The 16,249-nt window shown below is 40.8% G+C and overlaps 2 protein-coding genes and 1 non-coding gene across 4 annotated transcripts; 2 read left to right on the top strand and 1 right to left on the bottom strand.

Moving 5' to 3' along the window:
* Window positions 1-450: 450 nt before the first annotated feature.
* Window positions 451-561, bottom strand: trnal-caa. The gene is made up of 2 exons: window positions 524-561; window positions 451-496 (listed from the first exon to the last, which is right to left on the bottom strand). It is a non-coding gene; the product is annotated as a tRNA-Leu (tRNA).
* A 183-nt stretch (window positions 562-744) lies between these two features.
* Window positions 745-2,947, top strand: LOC121190946 (cytochrome c oxidase subunit 7B, mitochondrial). Its single transcript, XM_041051968.1, has 3 exons — window positions 745-890; window positions 2,049-2,164; window positions 2,721-2,947. Exons 1-3 carry the CDS (start codon window positions 854-856, stop codon window positions 2,802-2,804), a joined length of 237 nt encoding a protein of 78 aa, XP_040907902.1. The 5' UTR covers window positions 745-853; the 3' UTR covers window positions 2,805-2,947.
* Window positions 2,948-4,124: 1,177 nt separating this feature from the next.
* Window positions 4,125-15,954, top strand: pgk1 (phosphoglycerate kinase 1). 2 transcript variants are annotated; one of them, XR_005895053.1, is made up of 12 exons: window positions 4,125-4,313; window positions 7,150-7,200; window positions 7,457-7,612; window positions 7,811-7,955; window positions 9,501-9,604; window positions 9,881-10,000; window positions 12,160-12,274; window positions 13,626-13,805; window positions 13,927-14,104; window positions 14,806-14,904; window positions 15,015-15,109; window positions 15,449-15,954. XR_005895053.1 is itself a non-coding variant. In XM_041051961.1 (11 exons), the coding sequence occupies exons 1-11, from the start codon at window positions 4,249-4,251 to the stop codon at window positions 15,053-15,055; spliced, it is 1,254 nt and encodes a 417-aa protein (XP_040907895.1). In that variant the 5' UTR covers window positions 4,126-4,248; the 3' UTR covers window positions 15,056-15,162. The 2 variants fall into 2 exon arrangements, 1 of the variants encoding a protein (XP_040907895.1); XM_041051961.1 differs by lacking the exon at window positions 15,449-15,954 and having other exon boundaries at window positions 4,126-4,313; window positions 15,015-15,162.
* The last annotated feature ends 295 nt before the right edge of the window (window positions 15,955-16,249 follow it).

Raw genomic sequence — 16,249 nt, 5'->3', positions numbered from 1 at the left:
TTTTTAGTGTGCATGTTCATACATCAACTAATGTCATAATACCGCTGTAATCCTGAATGATATTTTGACTTAATAAATCTACAAAACGAAGGTTTGTCAGTCTGTTTTATTTCATTGCCATTGTAAGATTTTGAATGAGCCTATCATTAAATGTGAATGCACTGTTACTTTTTATTTCATGAAATAAATCGACGTACAATGATGATTTGGTTGTATTGGCTTAAGACGCTGAAGTAGTTTTCTCAATATTTCACATGGTTAGAGCATCGCCTTAGTTAAATTTGATTTGTGAATTAGAATTTCCCAGAATTAAGGCGTGAGAATACAGTGACAATCCGCTTTCTATGCACAAGTTGATTAACATTTGCCCGTCGAAAGTTTTTAAAGCAGTGGAGCTATTTCAGTAGCTGCTATTTTTAACATGAACGAAAGAAAGTGTAAAAAGGTATGTGTCAGAAGTGGGATTCGAACCCACGCCTCCATTCGGAGACCAGAAATCCCGTTTCAGCGGAAGGAGTTAGTCCTTGAGTCTGGCGCCTTAGACCACTCGGCCATCCTGACACGGTTCTTTGAATAGGCAATTCATAGGGTTTTATTCATAATTTTTGCCACCATAAATCCATCTGATAGTCTAGTTGTATTTTAAACATGTATAACTATTGATTCCTTCTTGTGTTTGTGTGTTCTTTTTTTTTACTTTACTAAATGCACATTTGGCTTCCATTTACACACTTAGTTAGTTTTCGTCGACGCATGCTCAAATCGACCATCGTAATATCCGCTGTGTCTACGTGCGGCGGCCATAACACACTTCCGTTGTTCAAGGGTATCTGAAGAAACCAGGCGAGACAACATGTACCGGTTTGCTAAAGCTGCAGTTAACGTTACCGGTAAGTAAACTGGGTTTTCATATAAATATATGAACTGTGTATTTATTTAGGCCATGCGGTAGTTTAGTATCGGTCTACAAGTTTGACCGGCCTATGTTTGGTCGGTGACCGCTGTTGGCGTGCTAAGAGCTTGCTATTAGCCAGCTAACTTTAGCATCTGCCCGGTGAAATCATTACGCCTTAACAACCTTATTTGTGTAGTTAAATGTCTTAAATTATCTCCCCTACGTTTAACCAGTTATTGGGTTCAAAGTAGCCTTTTTAATATGCTTTTTACTTTCTTCGAGATGCCATTGTCCGACATCTGACCTGTATAATTTAGGATAGTGATGAGTTAGCTTGTTTGTAATATTTAGTTTCTTTTTGTGTTATAGTGTAAATATGCATTAGTTATGGAGAATATTAGGGTACGGTAAACTGTCTAGATTTTGTCCACGAAATGACTCTGTGTGAAAAAGAAAGGGCAAAGAAGGATAGTCTTTTCAGCTTGCTAAATATGTCAGATTGAAATTTGGACTTGGTAATAATTATTGCCTTGCAATGTTTAAAACACTTGAGTGTCACTATTCATAATTTAAAATAACGTCTTAATATGGCCAATGCAAATTATAGGAAACTTAATTTTCCTGCTTAGAAATGTTACCTGTTTGATTGACCGACCAACAGTGCAACAAGCAAAGATATTCAGTTGGTCAGATGGCCCCAAGTCATCTCAAATCATCTCACACAGATCATGTCGTAGTTTTTAATAGAGCAGTGGCTTTACCAGTCATTGGAATATCACAGAAGTTGATTATTTTTCCTGTTGGTCAACTAATTGACTAATCATTTCAAATGTAGAGACAAAAATTAATGACAGTCCTGATTACAACATCCAACAGAATTTATTTCTGCCCTTTTTATTTTCCACCTTTCTCATCAGGTATTTTTGTCATTGTTTTCACTACTGCATTTTTATTTGTTCCCAGTTTACAGTTATTTGTATTATTTTCATCTTTTTATTTCCAAACCTTTGGCATTTAGTCTGCATAATGAGAACTTAAGGTTCTTGAATTTGTGAAGTCATGAATAATAAAAGTTAGTAACAATGCAGTGTATAAATGCCGGTCAGTACCATGAAGACTGTGTTGTGTTTTGTTTTGTTTTTTTATTGTCCAGGTCAGGCCGTGCGGCAGGTGAGACATGGATCCACCACCCGCCAGGACTTCCACTCCAAGTATGGCAACGCCCTGATGGTCAGTGGGGCTGTCTTCTGCACAGCTGTGTGGTCATATGTAAGTAGCACTATGTCCGTCCGTGCCACTTTTATTTATAAATATGACCTGAACAGCTTGCTCACAAAGTGGTATATAGAAAAACACATGTGCAGGTTCAATAGTGCTTGTATTTTCAAGCAAGGGCAAGTGAATACTACACAAAAAATATTGTATATAAAATATTAACAGCGACACTATAGTTAGGGGTGTGCGGTAACATGGTGTCGTGGGGTATTTGGAAATACAACAGTGTCCATTTCACTACAGTCATGAAAAAAAAAATCATTCTACTCAAAGTGCACATAACTGCTCATAAGTGTTTGCTTTATATATTTGTTGTTCTTTATTCTGTAGCAACAAATGATACACCAGACATATCTTTCCCTGAATGTTAGCTGTTAATTATAACCACTAGAGGGCAATCTGAGCACCTTTCATATTACACAGCTCATTTGTGCTCAGAGGTTGACAGTATGAATGGCTCAAAGAGTCTTAAGTTTTTGATGAGCCCTGTTATCCCTCAGCAAACAGGTGAAGGTTAGAAAAGTTTGATGTGTTTCCTGTCTTTATGCAGGTGCTGACTCAGACTGGCATCACCTGGAATTTCTCACCAGTCGGAAAGGTCGCACCCAAAGATTGGAGAGAGTCCGAGGAGTGAAGAGCCGCCATGACAGACCTGCTTCTCACCTAATAAACCTTCTGGTTGTACAGATGAATAATGGATATCTGTGTGTTCAGACAGTGAATGCCTATGCTTATTCCAACATGTTACTTTGTGCAAATAAATTAAATGTGATTCTACTGGCTACTTGTTTCTTCTTTGAAGCTGTGAATTCTGCAGTTCAGCAGTAGTTACCATTATCTATCACAGCTGTCTCTGCAGCAGTTTGGACAATATATAATGCCATACTATATTTAAAATACACTTCGATTAAAGAGACAGAAATTTGCTCACATTTCCAAACAAATCTACCCCACAGATAAGATTTTATATACAAAAATTATGTGTTTTAGATTAAACATGATCTAAAGCTGCAACATTTGTTAGTCAGCTGACAGAATATTATTAACTCACATTAGGAAGGGATCTCTTGCTGGCCAGTGTGAGCAGGAGTAATTACAGCAATAACCATTTCAATGTTTACACAGACACCTGACTGTTGTTTTAAGACAGATTTGAAAAACCGTGAACCTGTCCTTGAAGAACTGTTACCGGTATATTTATATCCCAGTTATATTTACATACAGGCAAGCGCAGATTTTTATTTGGAAAGGAGAATTCTTATAGTGTGGTATTAGTACTTAAGTAAGGGATCTGAATACTTTCTCCACCACTTAAATTCACATAACTTTTATCCATGCAAAAAATTCATCAGTAAATATAAAGACATTTCTCCATTACATGCATATTGCTCAAGATTACACATTTTTAACTGCTGCTATTCCAAAAGTTTGCTCTGCTCAGCAAATCAAAGAATTTGTCCGGTTACATGGGTTTTATTTTTATCTGATAAATCCAATGACAGTGTGTCTGATGACTGTATAAAAGTTTTGTTTTTGCTAGGGAAATATAACATTGATAACTCAAGAACTACTTACAATGTGCCCAATTTTAGACTTTTTTTCTATCAATGTGGAAAACTTTTGTGTACCCCTGAGCCATCTCCAAAATCGGAAATAAACTATCACAATAAACTGCAACTCTTCCATCAAACACATTTGATTTAGATTACATTTTATACAGATAGTTTTATCGTGGAAGTGCTGTGTATGTTTAGAAAGTATTTTCACTGCCTGTCCTATTTTATTTTAAGTAAAATTGTTTTTAAAACATTTTTTTAAAATGAGATTGTGGTTATTTCGGAACCGGAAAAGTGTTACGTCAGAGAACAGACAGCAACCAAATCCAATCAAATGCAAGTCTGTTCATCCCGCTGTAGCCAATCACGTGCGGGTGTGACTGCCGTGTCCCATCCCGCCGGTGTACCTACGCGCTGCGCTAAGGTCAACGCTGTCATTCGGTGTCTAACCAACCGTCAGCCGAAGGAGGCGGAGGAGAACCAGCAAGGAAGGTGCAAGAAAGAACCAGCTAAACCAGCAACATGTCTCTGTCTAACAAACTCACCCTGGACAAGGTGGACGTCAAGGGGAAGCGCGTCGTTATGAGGTGAGCGTTTATGGGCTGTCCGTTAGCTTCTGGTAACGACGCGGCTAATGGGAAATGGGATTATTTGACGTTAGGTAACAAGGCATTTTAGAGCCCAAACGTGTCCTCCCTGTGGTAACAAACAGAGTAGTTGTCCCCGGTGATGGTGGAGATGTGAAGACACAAACGTGAACGGTGTGGTGTTTGTCAGTTCAGGCCATTGAACAGAAGACAGGAAGTGAACTTGTTGGTTGTCACGTTTTCCATCCATGTTACGTGCCTCTGAGGAGATGATGCATGGATGCAACCGACTGCATCACTTGCATGCACTGTGAGTCAGCCCCTAGTCAAACTAGCAGCACTGCTTGCAGTGAACAGGGGCACGTCTGGGGATTTTGGGCCCTATGAAAAGGCCTTCCCATCACAGGCAACGCCAAACCTGAAAATATATGCAGTCATTCAGTGCTACATTCTGCAGTTGAATTCACTGTTTGTTACAAGACTGATAGCTTCTGAAAGAAATGTGCCAAATCCCATCTTTTACAGTTTTTCTTTTACAGTAAGTGTAATTTTAATGGTAAAATTCTTGCTGTTACTTTTAGTTTTAATTGTACAGGTTATCATGACTAATTGACTAATTCAGCACTTGTCGACTACAGATAGCAAACCTGTTCAGTGCCTTGCTCGAAGGCACTGTACTCTACGCAGGTTCTAATCCCCTTCCCTCCTTATCTTCCAGGGATGTTGTCCTGTCTGGTTTAGCAAAGCATAACTACATTTTTTTAATAATAAAAATGTGTTTTTAAACTTATCTGAAGTGCAGCCCTTTCATTTTTATTTTAAAGTGTTGCCTGTCATTTACTCACTGGATATTTCTATGGTCTGTGAAGGCCAGTGGCAACAAAAGTGCACTTGAAACTGACACCCTGTGTGGAAATGTCAGAGGGCCATTTCAGCTCACCCAGCTCGGTGGTGCAACTACAGGCGGCATAGGACAAGGTTCACCGGCAGCAACAGCAGCAGCAGCCCCCAGCCTGCACTGCTCAGTGTTAAAAGGTCAAATTCATGTTGAATTCATCTCACTGTGCTGCACTCTCTAATATCACACCCAGGGCCTGCCGTAGCATGCCTACTGTATGAGTTTTATAAACTTCCAGGTGTAGAAGGAGTGCAGGGGAGGTGCTGTGCGAGCCACTGGTACAGAATTTAAAAGAGGGAAGGCACAACGTTGCCATAGCGACATGGCAGCGCCTAACAGCAGCCAAATCCAGCAGAGGCCAGAAATCGACTTTGAGCCTCATTGGGCTCATTGGCTGAGTTTATCTGAAAAGACTGAGCTAGCTCTATGCCTTTGGCATAAACATAGCTGTCTATCCATTCTCAGTTATTTTAATAGGTTAACCTGGGGTTAAGCTGGTAGTGTTAACCCTAAATAGCCATCATATGGAATAGCTGTACTGGTAAATTGGAAATTCCTTGTTCTTTGTGGTCTAACTTTGCCTGCACTTTTTTGGCTCCAGCGATCAAGATTTAATTCATCCACTGAGCTTAGTTCTGCTTCTGAGAGACTCCTCTGTTTCTTTGTGTACATGATGTGTAACAAAACCCTCAGAGATGCGCAGATCGACACAAACAAGGAACATTAGACCAATTAAAGAGCGTAAAACTACTACAGTAGGTAGATGGCTGAGAGCTGTCTGTGCACAGGACCTGTTGAGCCACTAAACTGCTGACTGTTGGGTTTTAGACTAAGACAGTGGATTGCTGTTATTATGGCAGTGGGTGCTGTGTGTGTGTGTCTGTGTGTCTGTGTGTCTGTCTGTCTGTCTGTCTGTCTGTCTGTCTGTATGTGTGTGTATGTGCATACAGGCTGATCATGTGTCTCAGTGCATCAGGTCCTCAGACAGAGTGGAGGGAGGTGGTTATGTAACCAACTGGACTACGAGGGATGCAGCATGTTCTCGTGAGCTACCCAGCATGCATCACTGCAGGGCTGGATGAGCAGCCAGCTCAGTGGGCAGAGCAATGCTAGGAGCTAATGCTGCCACTGAAAATGGATGGAAGCCTTCCACCTAATGGAGCTGTCTGAAAATAGCAGATATTTGTAAAGGAAACAGCTAGACTGATAAATCAGCAAGGTCAATAAATCTGTCGATATCAGCTTATTGCATACATATCTGTGTTATTCAACCCATAAATAACAAGAACATGCAGCACAGAAATGCTGAACTAGGTTTGACATAATTAACTTTTTTACTTTGACCACCAGAGAGCGGTGGCAAGTTGAGTCGCTCTAGGCAGAATTTAAATTACAGGAGAACCAGCAAGTTCACCAAAAAATAGACGGTAATTGTGACTGTACTATGAGGGGTGGTGTGTAAAATTATTCACATGCACGCTGGATGAGATAAAAATCATGGACCAAATCACCCAGAGAAATTATTCCAAACCAAATGGGGCTTTAGTATATATTTTGGTCACAGGTCTTTAAAAAAAAATAACAGTTATAAGGGGTGTTTCAAGTTTGTTGTTCATGCAAAAAAGTATTTAAAATCATTGTCAGATGGTGTGAAACTCACAAATATATATTAGTATTGGCCTCAGAAATATGCAGGTAGAAGAAGTAGGCATGATGGGAATATTTGACATCTTATCTCACAGACGTCTGTGTTTCAGCTTCTTTGTTTATTTGGTTGATCAGATTGGAGGCCATGGCAGTTTTTGTACTGGTGTATAGACATGCAGCATGTCCTCATAAATGTAATTGTGTAGGAAAGTGACTTGAAATGTTAGGTCACCACTCATCGACACGTCATTAGTTTATTTCTGTCTGGTAATTAAGTGTATTCTCTTTCAGGGTTGACTTCAACGTTCCCATGAAGGACAAGCAGATCACAAACAACCAGAGGTAAAGTCCACCTCATTTCTTCAGCAGCTTTTCTGTTCTCACAATAAAAATAAATTTGTTCCTAAAGGTCATAGGAAAAAGTTTCACACTCAAACAAAAAAAAATTTCTATAAACTTAATATTCTTTAATCAAGCAGATCAATGTATGATTAAAAAAGATTCATATTTATAGCAGAGCACGCAGTCTCTTCAAAGAATGGGGCAAGGGTGAAAGAAAAGATGGCTTTGCTGAACTCTCATGCTCTGTGATTTTCAGGATCAAGGCGGCCCTTCCCAGCATCCAACACTGCCTGGACCACGGGGCCAAGTCTGTCGTGCTGATGAGCCACCTGGGCCGTCCTGATGGAAACTTCATGCCTGAGAAATACTCCCTGGAGCCCGTCGCTGCTGAGCTTAAGACCCTGCTGGGAAAGTGAGTTGATGGACTGAATAACTGGTTTCCTTTTTTCCTCCTCTTAATGCATTGACTTTGTTTCTTAAAGCAGGTGATAAATCCATTACTGGAATATTTCTACTTTTGGCGTTAGGAAATTAAAGTTATAATCCAAAATACTATAAATAGTATTGTAAATTGAGTTTGATATAAAGATGATTTTCTGGGGCTCTGCAGGGATGTCACCTTCCTGAAGGACTGTGTGGGTGCAGAGGTGGAAGCTGCCTGCGCTAACCCCGCCGACGGATCCATCATCCTGCTGGAGAACCTCCGCTTCCACGTCGCCGAGGAGGGAAAGGGAAAGGATGCCTCCGGAAACAAAGTGAGTCTCCCAGCAGACTCTCTGCTTTGGTTTAGGACACAGTCACTGTTTTGTTTAATGTTTGATCAAACAAAGCAAATGCTTAAATGCTCTCTTTGGCCTAATTGGTGTCAAATCAAAATGAAAATGTAAAAACAAAAAAAAAATACTGGTTGTGTTCTGGCTGGCCAGCAGTTAATTCTCACTGCTGGGTCTCCTGGAGGAAAATGCACAGTCATGCTCCAGCTGTAGCGTCCACCTGAAAGAGCTACGTCACCGTCTCATGATGTCATGCTCAGGAGTGCTGCAGTGTCTGCTGTCTGCCACAGCTTCAGCTTTTTGAATGTGAGCTTTGAGTGTTACACAGACTGTGTCATCTGTAAAGTGCCAGATCACAGCTCTGTCTATTCCAGTCTATTCCTCTTTCTTATCGCTAAAACACTTCATGTGCTATATTTCACGCCGTCTAGAGGCAACGAGGAACAGACATTGACATCTGGGTGATGACCACCATCACATTCTTTATGCTGAGATGCAGATGGTCTGATATAAAAAGAGATCCAGGTTTAGGACTTTGCATAAATGCAGGATGCCAGGGCCCAGTGGATCAGCAGCCTTGTCTTGTTGACATTTATCGTGAAGGTCAGTGGGCTGTTCTGGCTGGATGTGTTTCTTTTCCTGTCCTGAGAGGCCTGGTTGGTATGCAGCCTGTGTGGGTGGGTTTCTACTGTACTGCTTTACTGTATCACACAGGGATTTTTTATTTCATTATAAAAACATTTCTCAGTGTGAGAGTTGCTCCAAAGACTGAAATAATTTCACTTGTTGAGTTAAACCTTGGAGAGTGCAGTAGAAGGATCTGTGTGTCCCAGCTCCATATAATAAAGTATGAAAGACGCTGCATTGGCAGTAGATATGCAGCAAACACAATCCTTTCTAACGTGTTTGGGGGAAAAAGCAAGAACACAACAGCAACTTGTCACTAAATTTTATGAGTATAATCTGTCATGTGGACTGACAGGGGACCTGCAGAGAGCAGTGACCTGACTGTACTGATGTCTGACATTTGAACGACACTGAAGAACTCTCTTGACCTTTTTCTGCCCTCCAGTCTCACAGTCATGACCTTTGCCTGTTAAAGTGCAGCCTGAACACGATCCACAATGACACACTGACTTAATACTGATAGAGAAAGTTTGTTCACACACTGCAGTCAGATAGCAGGAGTAACATTTTTGTGGGCAAAACAGCAGGAATTTCATTAAGCTGCTGGTATAGACGTGTGTGGGTTTTGTGTTTTCAGTGCCACGCACTATTGTGAAATCAAATGAAATATTCCTGTGTGTCAAGAAATAATGAATACTTTTAAACCTTTAAAGAGACAGAGGCCCTGCTTTGAAATCAATCGTCTGTCCGGTTATGTTAAAAGCGATCCTCTGTGATCGATCTGTGGTTCAACAGAGACGTGGAGAGAAACACAGACTGCAGCCACTGATGCAGGTTTCGCCTGTCTTCCTGAGTTTGTCTTCTTCTCTTACTCTTTCCTGTCTTTTTTTTGTCCCTCAGACCAAGGCCTCCCAGGAGGAGATTGACACCTTCAGGGCGTCTCTGTCCAAACTGGGAGACGTTTATGTTAACGACGCCTTCGGCACAGCTCACAGAGCCCACAGGTGAGCAGGACACAGGCTGCTTGGGTACAGTAGTGATTAATGGAGGACATTAGCACTGATATCTGCAGGTCTTGAAAAGTCTAGTCGTTATCTCCCTGCTGGTTTTTAATTAATATCTTAGTGAGACAGGAGTTAAAAACACTCTGTGTGGTATTAAAGATGTCTTAAAACATCTTAAATTGAAGAATTTAAGCTCCTTTTTGATTTGACTTTTCTTCATCCTCCTCCACCTCTATTTCTCTATTGACTGCTTCTCCTCCTCTTCTTCTCCCCCAGCTCCATGGTGGGAGTGAACCTGCCTCAGAAGGCAGCTGGTTTCCTGATGAAGAAAGAGCTCGACTACTTTGCCATGGCTCTGGAGAAACCTCAGAGGCCCTTCCTGGCCATCCTTGGAGGGTGAGAACATTTAGTTTCATTAAGTCATCAAGTTTGAACGTGTTAGTGGGTGATCAAACTGAAAACAGCCCTGTAAGAATGTAAGGGTCTGTTTATTAGGCAGTGTATTGCAAAAGTACCAGTGAGACATAAAATAAAATCCAGAAAGTCCATTTGGAGTAAGATATTAATGCATTTAAAGGCTTATCAGGCTCCAAAACACTGCACAATGGTTTGTAAGATGACTGCAAGGTAAACAGGAGAAATACACCATTCACGTTACAGTAAGTAAGTAATCTACCAGGAATACATGCCTGCATGCTGTAGGTGACTTAATCATGTATTGCTGCAAAAGTAGAGCCAGGTTCAGTTTTTTTTTTCTTGACGACTGGAAACGACTTGTCCACTGGAAACCTTTCAAGAACAGCACATCTGCTCTTCACCAGCCAGATTTATAATGTAGTCCAGAGCTGAATGCATGTTTTCAGGTCTTTAAACTATGTGGCTGTAATTATGACAACCCAATATAACGACCCTACGTGCCTCTAACTTTCTCTGTCATTAACCTGTATTCTTGTTCATTTTGTCAGGCGAGATATGATTTTATCAATTGCACACCACCTCAGTAATCACATCTGGTTAACATAGTAGCCTATTTATGAGCTGGGATTATATTTCACTGTAGTTGCAACATCTGACAGCAGAAAGAGAAAAATGTATAATAATTTTTAGAAAAAGCTAAATCTGACGAAACCATTTTTTTATTGTAGGTTGCATTACATTTTAAAAGAAGTCTGACTTGTCAGCATTGTCCTCTCCCTTTCCTGTGGTTTAAGTATCATCACACTGCAGCCTCTTTTTAAAATACCCAGGTGACCATCCAGAAATAGAGACTATAAGCTCATTATGTAATCTGTGGTGTCACAGTACACTACTTTCTTCAAGACACTGCTATCACTGCTCAGTTGAGCTTAGAGTGTGCAAACAGCATGCAGGCAGAGATGAGAGGTCATACAGCACATATTGCTGTAAAACTATTTTTGTTTATTGTTTAAGACTTTTCAGTGTTATTTGGTTGATGATTTGATTGTAAAATTATGCTACAGTTTCACGTAGCAGCCACTCTGAATAGTAGAAACTAGTAGGAGTTAGTCAACGTTGTGGCACCACAGTTTGCTGAGGAAATTATCTAACCTCATCCTGTCCCATCTGATATTACACAAGTTCAATGACAGAAACTACAATAACTTTAAATTCTCATTCATTAATAAATCTGTAATCAATAACAAGGAGGTCAGCAGACAAAGAAAAATGTTGAATATGATAAAAGCAGCCTCCACGTCCACCACGTGCTGCCAGAGCAGTACCTCGTGTGGTTGTATGTCTGTGTGGTGCTGCAGGTGGTTTCATATTTCTTGGGTTATTGTTGCCTGTTTCAGTCTGAGCTGTGGCACCACAGCTGGATGAATAAAGAGGAAACACTCTCTAACCAAGCTGCCTCCAGATCAAACCAGGCTACATGTGGGATTTGGCCTTGTGTCAGAGTCCATTTCAGCCCGAGTGCATTGTGCAACTGTCACATCCGCTCAGCTTTGAGCAGCGCAGCCAGTCACCGTCTTTCAGTTCACAGACAGAGGACATCGCCCATTAGAGAGTAATGATCAGCCAGTGAACGGCTGCACAGTTCAGACAGCAGTGAAACAGATAAATCATTGAAAAAGTAGTAAGTACCTCTGTCTGTACAGTCAAAGATATTTTCATCAGAGTTACTGGAGTCGTGTCCAAATTGTTAAAAATGCTAGGGGCTGCACTTAAAGGGGTGTGTTTCTTCAGGTTCCCAGTGAAACCATGACAAACAATCCCAGTAAGTCCAGTTTGAGTGACACAGTAATGCATTTATCAGCAGTCAAAAATGCACAGTGGCTTATAATTATGTGTTCAGGGCAGCCTCATAAAAGTTGTAGTTTTACATGTTTGAAGAGTTTTGTGTGAGGAACAACATTAAGAAAAACAAAATATCTAGTTTTAGTAAGATATTAAAACCCAGTATAAACCAGTTTAATATGGAATGTAAATATCAGTCTAACTCTGACTTGCTTTTTTTCTGATGAGCTCCACCTCCTCTACATGTGTGTTTCTCATGTATACTGATGTTTGCTTCTGTTCTGTCTGTGTTTTAGAGCGAAGGTGAAAGATAAGATCCAGCTTATCAACAACATGTTGGATAAGGTTAATGAGATGATCATTGGTGGCGGCATGGCCTTCACCTTCCTCAAAGTCCTCAACAACATGGAGGTGAGGAAGTCGTACAAGTCATGTACAGTGGGTTTTTAGAGCTTCTGCTACCAAAAATGACGTTGATGAAAGCATTGAGACTCAACCAAAGCCGTAAAAGGCTGGAAACAAAGAGCTGAAAGACGTTATAAAGCTGTGTAAAACTGAAGAGACCTGCAGAGTCCGGTGATAATGATAACTACATCCTTCCTTGAGATATTTAATACACATCTTATAACCAGTTTTTTTGTTCTGTGAGAGTGAAAATATATTTAGAGTGAACCCTGTATAACAAAAAAAATTGTATTTAAATTTAGGTGTTTCACAAGTGCCTCAGTGCTTTCGCCCCTCAGCGTGCTCTCTTCGTTGAGTTGCTGGATTCATGTTGAACTTTGGTGGTGTTGAAACTGCTTTTTTTGTTAGTTTCAGAGCAGAGGCTGAGAATCACGTTCATGATGTGACTCTCAATCTACCTGCATGACTACATGCCACTACAGGGAAGTGAAAAAACATGTTCTTGTGTAATTTGGGTGAACTGACCCTTTAAACAAAAGCTGGCCTTTTTGAATGTTTTTTGTCACAGGTCAGATTTTGGTTACGAACGTGATTCTCAATCTGTGCTGCGACTCTAACAAAACAAAGTAGTTTCACAAGCCTGTTTGACCACCACCAGTAGTCAATACCCCAGACTCGCTGCACTCCAGCGCTAACAAATCTCTTATCGAGCCTTTTATCTCTCACAGTGGAGAACAGCGACCATTGGACCTGGAAGTCGTCACTGTCTTATCTATAAAAGAACCCTCCCTCTTAGAGGTGAATTGTGATTGGTTAGTTTTAATTTTACTCCAGAATGTAGCTTCATTTAATTGTATTAGCAAAAACCTATAGAGGATTATAGAGGGTTGGCCAATCACAGAGCTCCCTGATATGTTTTTTTTTGTTTACCTAGTAACAAATCAAACTAAGATCCTGACAGGTCACACAGCAGTATTTATTTTCTTTTCTGGGCTTGATTTTTCCAATACCCAAACTCCAGTTCCCATTTTTAATCATCTGACCACCTGAATATTTCAGGGTTTCAGTCGAGCCATTTAATGGAAACGTGATTCTCTTAAATTATAAAAAGAAAATGGGACTCACTTTTCACTTCACCCAGATCACACAACTCCTGCTGGATATTTTTGAATCTACCAGCCTCAGTGTCCAGAGGGGGAATACCAGTTCTTAACTGAAGCTTCAAGAGAAACAAGATATAACATTCAGGCTATTACTGCTATTACAATATCACAAACCAGCTGGTCTGTTCAACATCAGTCTGTGATGTGTAGTTTATTTTTCACTTAATTTCCTCTCTCCCTCTGGCGTTTGTCAGATCGGTGACTCCCTGTACGACGAGGAGGGCGCCGGCATCGTCAAAGACCTGATGGCCAAAGCCGAGAAGAACGGCGTCAAGATCACACTGCCCGTCGACTTTGTCACTGCTGACAAGTTTGATGAGAAAGCTACCACCGGCACTGCCACCGTTGCTGCTGGCATCCCCGCTGGCTGGATGGTGAGAAAAGAAGAGTTATCTTTATCATCAGTAAATTCAAGTCCAAATCGATTGATGTAAAGTTTTCTATTCACAATTTTTTTCTTTTCTTTTGATAATGATTCTCTTTTCGCCTCCGCAGGGTTTGGACTGTGGACCAGAGAGCTCTAAGGCCTACGCAGACGCAGTAGGCAGGGCCAAGCAGATCGTGTGGAACGGCCCAGTCGGTGTGTTTGAGTGGGACAACTTTGCTAAAGGGACAAAGAACCTGATGGACAAAGTGGTCGAGGTGACCAAAGCAGGGTGCATCACAATCATCGGTAAGAAAGATGAGAAGGGACAAAAGCTTTTGTGTTTATTTCTCTGTTGTTTGTTTGTTGGTGGCCATGTTATTCAGTCATTTTCCTGTAGAGTTGGGGGAAAAAAATCATGTCTTCTGCTGTTTAAAATGAAATATATTCTTTTATTTTATTTTTTCTCAATTGTTTTTTTCCTGTCATTTTTGTTTGATATGCTTTGATTTCATTGTGTATCTCTTTTTTTCAAATTTTCTATTACATTTTAAATATATATATTTGTTATTTTCTTATTGCTCTGTGGTATTTTTGCATTTTGTTTGTGATGATGTTTGCACCTACAGGCTATTGATAGTCACAGATGGTCAAAACTATTTTTGTTATGTTGCTGCGAATGTTTGCATGTTTGCATGTTTGTATGTTTTTATCTTTGGCCCGTTGCTCTGTTTTCATGAGCCTGATGAATCACTGACCAGAACACGTTGCTCTTGCAAAAAAAGATCCTTGTTTTTATTTTTAAGGGGTGGGCCTCTACCACAAACTCCTGTGGCTACACAAGTGGTCCAAAACTTTGCATCATCAAATGAACCCGAACCAGGGCAGAAACTGTTTACCTGTTTAACCTGTAATCCATTAGCAGACTGTAGTGTTGCAGACTTGTCTTTTCACAAACACTCACTTATAAACCATTTAATCAAGGATGAATGATGTATGTTTGTGTCCAGGTGGGGGCGACACTGCCACCTGCTGTGCCAAGTGGAACACAGAAGACAAGGTCAGCCATGTCAGCACAGGAGGCGGTGCCAGCCTGGAGCTGCTGGAGGGTGAGTGACAGAAAAACGAAGTGATGCTCACTTTAAATCATTTCAATGTTGCGCTGACTCTTCATAATGATGATGCTAACTGTGTGTGCTCACGCTCTTTGTGTCTTCAGGTAAAGTCCTGCCCGGCGTGGACGCCCTAAGCAGTGCCTAAAGTTACCATCAACCCACTGGTGTGTGTGGACGTGTGTGAGTGAGTGTATGAGAGGTGGGTAGCTGCTCAGACAGACTCCTGTTTACTCCTAAAACCTCTCCACCCTGCAAAAAAAAAACAACCCCCCTCTGCTGTATCAGTCATTTCATGTTGTATTCAGGCTTTGTTTTTTAAAATAATGCCAGTTGTGATTCACGGGGGAATCATTTCCTTTGCCTCAGATCTTTCGATGCTGTCCGTAACAAGTAGAGCCTTCTGCCTTATTTTAACATGCTGAGAAAACACTTCAAGTCAAATGGCTGGAAATAGGAATCATCACTTGACATCGATGGCTAGTTTTTGAGAATTAAGGCTTGTTAAGGTGGAAGTTTTTTTTGTTTTTTTTTTGCTCAGGTGAAAACATTTCCTGTTGACCTGCTGAATGAACGGCTGAAACACAGCAAACATTCTCCACAGCGTCACCGTCACCTGAAACTGGGTTTAAACAGCAGGTGTCAGTGATCTTCTCTACTTCTCTGCCTGTTTTCGCTCTGACTCGTCGGGATTTCTGCCATTTCTTTTAAAAATCATGAGAGGAGTCGTTCACCCCCAAGCAACTTTAAACACTGGCTCGTGTGCGTGTGAATGTGTGTGTTGCTGCGTCACTTTTCCATAGTCGCCCTGGAACATCACTGCACCACCTTCGACAGCGTGGATACACACAGTACAAATATATATATTTAAAGAAACGGTTAATGTGTATGTATCTAGACGTTATATTTCCTCTCTGTTCACATTAACATCGGCTCTGGTCCTCTGTCCTCTCCCGCTGTTGGTTTCTGAGCAGCAGCAGACTGAGACGTGGTGGCGATCTCAGCTGATCTGTCCAGGTTAATAAAACCGTGTCTGTGTAAAACGTTTCTCACTGTTTCCTCCTCCTTTGTGAAAGGCTTTGCAGCTACAGCTAGGATAACTCATGATGTAATGGTGTCACATTGCAGCTTCCTCTGCAATGTGATAATTACATCGAGAGTCAATGATTAACATCCCAATTAATACTCAGAAGCTCACACAACAAATTCACTTTTTGAGCATTCAGACCCAAAAATAGAAGGAGACACAACAATACAACTCTTTTAAAGGCATTGTCCTTTGTATATGAAAGATGACTTTTTACCACTAGATGGCAGCCTTAGTTTTCACAGGCAAAACACA

Source organism: Toxotes jaculatrix, chromosome 12 (genome assembly GCF_017976425.1).
Source record: "Toxotes jaculatrix isolate fToxJac2 chromosome 12, fToxJac2.pri, whole genome shotgun sequence".
NCBI classification, from domain to species: domain Eukaryota; kingdom Metazoa; phylum Chordata; class Actinopteri; family Toxotidae; genus Toxotes; species Toxotes jaculatrix.
This window is presented reverse-complemented; position numbering and strand designations above follow the sequence as displayed.